Below are 9,999 nucleotides of genomic sequence, written 5' to 3'. Positions count from 1 at the left end.
TTGAGACGGAATCATTGATCGGCTACCTCCTGCATGCCCAACACTTGGGATGCAGCTCACAACCCCGGCATGTGCCCTGACGGGGTATTGAACTGTGACCTCCTGGTTCATAGGTGGATGCTCAACCACTGAGCCACGCCGGTTGGGTGAGACAATACATTTTTGTTGTTTAAGTCACCCAGTTCACGGTACTTTGCTACAACAGCCCTAGCAAACTAAAACAAATGGCAACACAGTTTTCTAAATAAAGCCTCTCTCACCCCATAACCTTGTCCCAGGCCTGCTGTTGACTTACGCCCCCCACCCCATCCCCTTCTCACAACAGCTTCCCTGGGGCTCCCTCCGCCTGTCACTAGGCAGGCTTGGTCCCATCTGTGAACTCGGTCCCAGAGTTTGCCTGGAAACTCCAGGCCAGGAAGCAGCTGGCACCGGGCTGGGTCGGGACTGGGGGAGACGCCAGCACCCGCCAAGGTCACACCCCTCACCTCTGGCCCCCTAATCAGATGGTGATCACAGCCCAGAGATGCTAACACAGATTGTCCATGTTCTGCAGCCGAATTCTGTTCCCTTATAAGGAAAAGCTATGCCCCTGGAAGTCTCACAGCCCGGAGTGGCTTCTGTGAATCTAAGCTTGCAGTTGAGAGACTGTGACAGTAAAAGCAGAAAAGAGGAAAGAAAATGTAAGCAGCCAAACTCTCTCTCTCTCTCTCTTTCTCTCTCTCTCTCTCTCTCTCTCACACACACACACACACACACACACACCATCACACCTTTACACACACATTCTTTCCCACAGCATTGTGCCTCCTTTTATAGATGCCTATTCACAAGAATAGCGATATCGGCATCTGTCCCCTGCAGTAATGATGATAAATGGGCCAAGGTCCGAGCTCCATCAGCCATGGAGACAGCTCCCTCTGGCACCTGCAGATAGTGATTCACCTGGCGGACTAGCCGCCTACGCTTCAACCCAGGCCTCACAGTGTCGCTGAAATGTCCCTTATCTCACAAAAACACTTGTGTATTCTATCTTCTGCTGCAGAAAGAAATCTGTGAATTATTGTTATGTCTCGGATTTTTTTAAAAAGTCTCAGTCATGATTTTGTGGGGGAAGAAGTTACTGAAGAATGGGGACCAGGTGGAAATAAAATCATCAGTGTGTATGCAACAATTTTCTTCTCTGTTTCCTAGAAAACAAAAACGCAGCCTTCGGTGAAATATCCTCGATGAAAAATTGCTCCTACTGTAACTCCCTAACAGGACTAATGGCTATTTTTTTTTAAAGTCTACTAACATTTACTGAGAATCTACTATGTGAAATGTACTATGCCAGATGATACAAATACCAATGTAAATAAGAAATACCAACATAAATAAGACATACTCCATGATTTTTTTCTAAGCAATATGAAATCTACAAATAGTACAAAAAGGGGAAATGTGTACTAAATTTCCTAAATTTAGTTCACTAAATTTAGTGAACTAAAGTGTTCACTTTTTGAGAACTGTATTCCTGTACTAAAGACAGAAAAAGTAGAATTATATTGTACCCCCAAATATTCCATTTTATAGCATCCATCTGTTTTCAACCATCCTATATATAATAAAACTCTAATATGCAAATATACTGAAGGGTGGAATGACCGGAGGAACGACTGGTCACTATGACGTGCACTGACCACCAGGGGGTAGATGCTCAATGCAGGAGCTGTCCCCTGGCCCCAGGCCCAGGCCAGCCAAGGCAGCTGCCAGAGGGCGCCCCTCCCTCGCATCACCCCGCCAGTTGCCCCACAGATCGGCCCTAATTGCCAGCCAGGCCTAGGAAACCTACCCATGCACAAATTTCATGCACCGGGCCTCTAGTTGCTATATAAATGTTGTTTGGGTGGAAGTGCAGCTATTAAATGACCTGGCCCAACACACAAGAGTGTATCACTTCTGTCAACAGTGTCTGGTGTGTGTGTCTCAGTGGGAAGAGGGCGGGCAGCTGCCTCATAGCACTCATCAAGAAGCAGGTAGCAGGAACTCTAAGCCAGCAGGGCCCTGTGGGCACAAAGAGAAATACAAGAGCAGATTCCTGTCCCCAGGGAACTCCCAGACCAGGGGAAAGGACTAACCCTGCAGCATGCAACACTGACCCATCCATGTTGGGACAGAGAGAAGCGTGCATGGCCATGAGATGGACTACATATTCTCATTAAATATTTAAGGATGAATGCTGTATCCCTGGGTACTGCCCTGACACAGCTTAAGAAAAACAGGCAGAAAATAAAGGCCAAACTACTTAGAGGTGATTTTTAAAGTGTAGTATTGGGAAAGGTATGGGGAGGGCAATGTTCATGATGACTCGTGAGAACAGTCCCCTGTTGTTTACCAGTTGTTACGTGTACTCACAAGGTGGCAAGTGTCAGGGTTGACAGCTAGGACCCTGAGGCCAGCCAGCCTGGTTTCAAATTCAGACTCCACCACCTCCCCACTCCGTGCCTCAGTTTCCTCATCTCTGGTGTGAGGGTAGTAACATACCTTCTCAGAGGGTTATTATGATGAATGAATAAATTGGTGTAGGGAGCCCTAACCGGTTTGACTCAGTGGTTAGAGCGTCGGCCTATGGACTGAAAGGTCCCAGGTTCAATTCCGGTCGAGGGCATGTACCTTAGTTGCGGGTACATCCCAAGTAGGAGGTGTGCAGGAGGCAGCTGATCAATGTTTCTCTCTCATTGATGTTTCTAACTCTCTATCCCTCTCCTTTCCTCTCTGTAAAAAATCACTAAAATATATTTTTAAAAATTAGTGTAGGGAAAGCTCTTAAAATAGTGCCTGACACAAAACACATGCTTATAAGAGTCTGTTACATTAAATAAAGGCCCTATTCACTTTATGTAATACATACCTCAAGTTTTTACCTACATGGAATACTACATATATAAAACCAAGATAAGAATCTCAGATATAGCTTCTCCCTTCATAAGATGTTCCATGTTGTCAGTTCATATTTTCTCTGTGACAAGGAGCTATACTGGGTTTGCCAATACTCCTGAATACTCCCAATTGGTCTATAGAGTTAAATGCTATACAAATCAAAATCCCACCCGGCAATTTTGGGAGCAATAACAAGCTGATTTTAAAATGTATATGGAAAATCAAAAAAGTGAAATAGCCAAAATTATCTTTGACAAAGAGAATTTGGATGATTCACATGACCTGATTTCAAGGCTTACTATGTAAGACACACACACACACACACACACACACACACAGAGCTTTTTGTTTTTGTTTGTGCTTAATTCTACTGAGGTGCTCTTCCTTACCTCTTGTTGGTAACACTCATTATTCTCTTTTTTGTTGTTGTTAACCCTCACTCAAGAATATTTTTCCATTGATTTTTAAAAAGACTGGAAAGGAGGGGGAGAGACAGAAACAATGTGAGAGAAACACATGGATTGGTTACCTCTCGCATGTGTATGATAATTTATTTCCACCCAGCTTCTGATGCCAGCTCACAGCCAAATTATAAAGCTAGTGTTGATAAAGAATCACACCACCTGTAGCTTAAAATCTATCACACAGATGCACTGGGATATTTAGGTACTTTGCCCCAAGAAAGCAGCCAGGTATTAGTAGCTATGCTTCCCCCTATTTCAGTCATTAATGTAGATATAATCTCCAAATACCTGTCTCCCAAGCAAAATGAAAAGAATGCTGTTCGTCACCTGATGGAGAAAGATGTAGTGGCTTGAAATCCCTGGGGGATAAAAGAATTGTTCGTGCAAAGTATCCCTTTAAGCAAACTAAGAATAAAAGCAGACTTGCAGATGCTATCACGAAGTTAATGGAAATGGGGTGGGGGCTATACAAGCAAGACCATTTACCCAGCCCTTAGTTCCAGCCTCAAGGGTGGATTAGTGTATACCATGAGTTTCATAAACATAGAGAAGTTGGGTCAAATACTAATGAATTCACATTTGTTAAGTAATGAGAAAGTACGTCGAGAGCTATCCTTTCACCCTCAATTTTAGGAGAGACCCAACCAACCAGAACAAGAGAGGAAGGGTTGTTGTAATCTCATGATCTGAATTTTCTGATGGGTTAGGGCTTGAGCACAAATGTTTTGTCCATGAGATTTCCACAATGTATCATGCCACCTGTTGCCCTGTGCACAGGAGAATCCTGCTACTAACAACACACCTGAGGTGTAACCGGTGCTGGCAAACACCGTGTACTCTGACTTCTCACCTTAGCACGGTGCAGTTAGACGTGTAGGCCTCCCATTTCAACTGATGCGGAAGCTGAGGCACAAGGAGATTAATGCATGGAATGAATACAATCCCAGAGGACTCAGAGCCTTTCATCACTTCCTTAAAATTATTCTGAGCTTGAATGATGCCATAATTCTCCTGGATGGCGAAGGTACGAGACCGGGTAGGATTCTGTTTTGATTCTGGGCCTGGAATTTTGGATACATTTCTGGCATTAGACTACTTCATTGTCACTCATCTCCAAGTCTCAGAAGCAGAAAGGTAGGGGTTAACTACAAGTACCAGGCCGTCCAGTGTCTATTTTAATGGTTTCTTAAAATACAGTAGCTGCCCCTATTGCTGTACTTGTGGTGAAAACCCAGTGCCTGGCAAATGAATGACAGTGTTCTGATCACATCCTAATTGTTACCTGGCAGCATCAAAAACCGATCAGTCTCATGAAAGCAATAATCTTATTGGATAAGCTGAGGGTCCCCCCAAATTCCGCTGCTTCGATGGATCCCTCATTGAACACTCCTACCACATACAAAATTGATTCTTTTCCCTTTACAAATTTTCTCTTTTCATAAACTTTGTAATGGCAAAAATGACCCCCAGTTCGAGAGAATTCTTTCTTATTATTGACCATGCGAGTCAAAGGGCTTGGTTTTTAATTCAGTTCCCTTTAAACAGCTGGTGCCTGCTGAGACCCAATCATCCTGCTGTCACGGGATCTTAATAGCATTTTCACACCACGGCTGGCCACCTGCTCTTAGAGCCATCTCATCCTTTCTTGGGGCATCAAGTCACACAACCATTTCTTAAAAATAAACATCCATACTCTACTGTGAAAATGGAAGTGAAAAAAAGAACACATTGAAAGAGGACAGAAAGACTTCATGCCTGTGTTCATTTTCAATGATGAAAACTGCTATAGAAAAATGCAGTATAACAGTAGGCAGGTGTATAAAATACTGGAAACTCCAACAATAAAACATCTCTATCAGTAAGTGGGTTTATTGACGTAACTGAACATAACAATGGATAGCATTTATTCATTTCCCACTGAAAGACCTTCCAGTGAAACTGTTTGTACACAGATCCAGGCATTAAGCATGTTCAGTGATGTTCTGCTGTTAACAGGGTGGGTCGTGAGAAAACTAGAGGTCCTTTGCATACTTTCCATGGGAATCAGCACTACAGGCTGTGCCAAAGCAGCAGCTAAGAGATGTAACTGCTCGATGAATGAAAAAAGCTGGGAGCAGAAAAGGTGCAGGACAGCCCAGGGGTTGCCAGGAAAAGCCAACAACTGCACCTCTTCCCGGTGCCAGCAAGCTCAGAGTCGGAAATAAGCTCTGGCAGCAAACTCAGAATGACAGTCTATTTCCTGTGGTTTATTAAGTTTTGGCCCCACAGATAAGACTGCCAGGAAAGCAGCTGTACTTTAAGTGGTCTGGACATTGATTCATCTGAACATAAACAAAGATCAGTTCATTTAGATCCCTGGGTCTCTGCTCAGCGGTGGGGACAAGGGCAGGCCTGGCTCGGTGGAGGCCACACATTAAAGGAGTGGAGAGGGGCAGGGAGGTGAAGGACCCCTGGACTGTGATCGATTCCCTGAGTCATTAGGACCCTCAGGGGCTTAAGGCCCTCAACAGAGGATGCACTGTTAGCCTTAGCACCAATGCCATGGGCTCCACAACACCCCACTGCCCATGAACCATAACCACAGTGAATGTAACCAGGCCCACCTTCTTAGTGACGACACTTGTAGACCACACACGCAATCATTCATGTAAACCGAAGCACTACATGTAGTGATAAACATGTCCTTCATAAATATCAGGGAACGAAAGTATCTCAAACAGTTGAAAACAAATAAAGGAGCCTAACCCTAAGTTTAACACAAAAGCATGGAAAAGAAAGACTGCAATTATCAACTACAAGATAAGATTTAATAACACAGTAAAACACAGGGTCATGGAGGGACTAACTTGCAAAAAGAATTATTTCACAGTGAGGTTTAAGTACTCGTAACAATCTTCTGGTTTTCGTAGAAAAACCACCACCGATGTCCATTTTTTTCACATTTTCCCAATAATTTCTTCCCTTCTACTATTTCCCGTAGAGTAAGACATTAATGCGACCAAACATACACAATCACCTTTTGCTCCCCTATTAGGAAATGTCCTTTAACACTTAACTGTGCAACTCAGGGCCAGTAGGACACGGTCAATTGCATGTCATGGATAAAAACATGAGAAGTAGCACATGGCATTTTCCCCAACCCACACACACTGTCAGCGATGTGGTAAGCAAACTAGAACACTGGCCTTCCCTACGGGGCCACCTGTGACCTACGCATTACATTCGTTGATCAAGTCTGGCATTGACATTTCCTCTCCCATCTATGGGTTTAAAAAAATAAAATTAAAAAAGCCACAGGAGCAACCCTGACGGAGAAGTCTTGGACGCAGCCTTCTCCAGAGAAAGTGTGTCATCTCAGTTAACCCCAAGGTCAGCGAACCTTCTTGTGATGTTCACGTTAAAAAAAAGAAAACTGTTGAGCCACCTGGCTCATCTAAAATAGTCCTTGAGTTTGTCAGTTTGTTAAATGTCAGAGCTCTTCACATTGTTGAAAAAAAAAAAAGTAGCGTCTCTGATTATTTAAAGGTCAAGTTATCCACCATCAAGGAGTTCCCCCTGGGTGAGTGTGTTAAACTTTACCACCTGCTGACACCATCCTTCTTGGCACAAACCTCCAGACCAGTGGTGGTCCTGCCAAGCCTCCTTTGTCATGGTAATAAGTTCCTTTTTTCTTAAATAGAACACAAAACACCTCTTTCTGACACTGAACAAGTAAAAAAGTATTTAGTCTCCAAATCTCCAAATCTGGCCATGCTGGGGGCACAAGCCCCCTTTCCTACCCCCAAGGGGGTGAGACTATTGTACTGCCATGCCACCAAAACCAGTCTCATAGCTGCGCCACGGTCTCCGTGTAAAGAGGGCCTCCCACCTCTGTACCCCACTATCCATGCGTCCCCTACTCTTGGTCTTGACCACCAAGTACCACCCATTTATTTTATGAGTATTGGGAATTGGGGGGCAGGGGAGCAGTGCTGAATTGGCCTCTTTGGCCTCTCTGGCCAAATGCACAAAAGGAGACGGTCTGATGGAATGAGATCTTCCCCTGAGGTGGGTTGAAGGGCGCCAAAGAGAGAGGGCTCCTCAAGGCCAATGAGATGGTCTCCACAACCTGGAGGCCCTGGATCTAGTCGGCAAATCGCTGCAGGAGATGGTCCTCCCGCCTCAGGCTGCCGCCCGCGCCGCTGCCCGCGCTGTCCATGAAGCGGTCGCAGGGGAACTCGATGAGGTCCGCCTCGCTGAGCGCGCACACGGTGGTGCGCGGCCGGTGCGACTGGAACCCGGAGAAGTCGGCGGACACGCCGGTGCCCATGGAGCGCAGGGGCCGCCGGGTGGAGTACATGTGGCGAACGTGGACGGGGGCCCCGCCCTTTCTCCTGGCCCGCAGCTTTCTGCGCAGCCAGCGCGACGCCCAGGCCGCCAAGGCCAGCAGCACGAGCAGCGCGTTGACGGCCAGCAGGGCCAAGGTCAGCAGCTGGTAGTCGACGCCGCTCCGGCCCCCAGGCTCCGGCAGGGTGACCAGCCCGGCGCAGTGGTCCCGGGGGGCCACCGGGCAGACCCGGCCGCCCAGCACGCCCTCCACACACACCAGATAGGGGGTGTCCCCGCGCAGCTCGCGCAACGTGGCCGAGTCGCTGCGCTCGGGCAGGTAGACGAAGCGGTGGAACTTGGGCTGCTGGCCGAAGCGGTCGAAGAGCAGGCGGAAGCGTGCGCCGCCCAGCGGCCGGGGGCTGCGGTGCTCGCGCACCGCCCAGCGCACCGACGCGCTGTCGGCCCCCACCGCCTCCACCGTCAGGTTGCACAGGATGAGCTTGTTGAAGTCGCACGGGTCGGACACCAGCGGCGGCAGGACGGCCCCGCCGTCGGCCTGGGCGGCGCTCTCCTGCTGCTGCGGGAAGAGGCGCTGCTGCGCGGCGCGCTGCCAGAGGTCGCCGGCGGGCGGCGGCGCAGAGGCTTCCGTGCCGGGTAGGGTGGGCTCCGCGTGGGCTGGATCGGCCGGCGACGGGCGTCCCCCCTGGGGCTTCTCCTGCAGGTCCAGGGGGTGTGGCGCCGGGCCCGCCACAGCAGCGGCGGAGGGGCCCGGCTGCTGGAGGCCTGGACCCCATGGGCTCAGCCTCAGGGCGCTGCGGTTGCCCAAGAGCTCCCCATCCCAGGGCGCCCCGGGCGGTAATCTCTCCCGCTGCTGTGGCTGCAGCTGCGGTTGTGGCGGCAGCTCCTTCGCGAGGCCACCGGCAGGGGGCGCCATCTTCTCCCTCGTGGCTGTGGGAAAGGGCCGCCGCTTGGCATCGCCGGTCGGGGAAACCGAGGGAGAGGGATCGGCGCAAGACCCGTTCTGCAGTTGCTGGTCGTCCAGGTAATCCAGATACTTGCCCCGCAGGGCCGGGGGGTGGCGGCACTGCACAAAGACGGTGAGAAGCCGGCCTTGCGAGTGCCAGTTGCCCATCCAGCGCTTCAGGCCCCGCAGCCGGCAGTCGCAGGTCCAGCCGTTGCCGTCTAGGTCCAGCCTGTAGAGGGCCGGGCTGGCGGCGAAGATGTCCCCCGAGAGGGCGCTGAGCGCGTTGTCGCGTAGGCTGAGTTCGCGCAGCCGGCCCAGGTGGGCAAAGGTAGTGGGGTGCAGGGCGGACAGCTCGTTGCCGCTCAGGTCCAGCGCCTCCAGGCTGTGCAGAGGTTCCAGCAGCGCCGCGGGCAGCTGGCTCAACCGATTCCTCTCCAGGCGCAGCTCCCGCAGGGCCCCCAGCCCCCAAAAGGCCTCTGGTGCGAGGTTCGCGAGCTGGTTGCCCCTGAGGGAGAGCAGGCCGAGGCGGGGCAGGTGCTGGAAGACGCGGGGCCCCAGGTGCTGCAGGCTGTTGGCCGAGAGGATGAGGGTGGAGAGGGAGCGCAGCGGGGCGAAGGTGGCCGCATGGCGCAGCGAGGGCTGCAGCTCGTTGGCAGAAAGGTTGAGAAAGCGCAGCTTGCCCAGCTGGGCAAAGGCGTTCTTGCCCAGAAAGCGGATCCGGTTGGACTCCAGATGTAGGTAGAGCAAGTTGCCCAAAGGGGCGAAGACCGCGTCCGGCAGCGCCCCCAGGGCGTTCCCGTCCAGCCGCAGCTTGACCAGACTCTCCAGGCCCTCGAAGGAGCCTCGACTCAGGCGGCTGATCTCGTTCCCGTTGGCGTAGAGGATGCGCAGTTTGCGCAGCGGGGCCAGTGTGCCCGGGGCGAGCGCCTGCAGGAGGTTGTTCCCCAGGTACAGCTCCTCCAGTCGTGAGAGCTTTTCGAACGTCTTGGGGTGTAGAGAGCGGATCTGGTTGTACTGCAGGTCCAGCCGTCTGAGCTGCCCCAGGCGGTGGAAGTCGAAGGCCGTGATGTTGGTTATGAAGTTGCCGCCTAGGCTGTAGGTGAGCACGTCCTGCGGGCTCGGCAGCGAGCTGGTCTTGGGCACGGCGCGGAGCCCCCTGTTGGTGCACAGGAGGTGCTTGGGGGTGCTGGCAGTCGCAGCCGCTCCCGGGCACACGGCCTGGGCCCAGGGCGGGGAGCCGGAGGCAGCCGCACAACCACGAGCAGAAAGCGCACGGGGGGGGCAGCCTCCCATTGCCGCCCCGCCCTGCTGGCAGCTGCCGGATCGGCCTTCTTGGCCCCGCGG

General features: G+C 50.9%; 1 protein-coding gene across 1 annotated transcript in view; it reads right to left on the bottom strand.

Moving 5' to 3' along the window:
• Window positions 1-6,171: 6,171 nt before the first annotated feature.
• The window catches only part of TRIL (TLR4 interactor with leucine rich repeats), a 30,456-nt gene continuing 26,628 nt past the window's right edge, over window positions 6,172-9,999 (bottom strand). Inside the window, 3 exon segments of the mRNA XM_014455871.2 lie at window positions 6,172-9,831; window positions 9,833-9,907; window positions 9,909-9,970. Of these exon segments, the coding sequence (XP_014311357.2) occupies window positions 7,507-9,831; window positions 9,833-9,907; window positions 9,909-9,970 (2,462 nt within the window). The 3' untranslated portion in view covers window positions 6,172-7,506.

Source organism: Myotis lucifugus, unplaced genomic scaffold (assembly GCF_000147115.1).
Source record: "Myotis lucifugus unplaced genomic scaffold, Myoluc2.0 scaffold_52, whole genome shotgun sequence".
Lineage (NCBI taxonomy): Eukaryota > Metazoa > Chordata > Mammalia > Chiroptera > Vespertilionidae > Myotis > Myotis lucifugus.
This window is presented reverse-complemented; position numbering and strand designations above follow the sequence as displayed.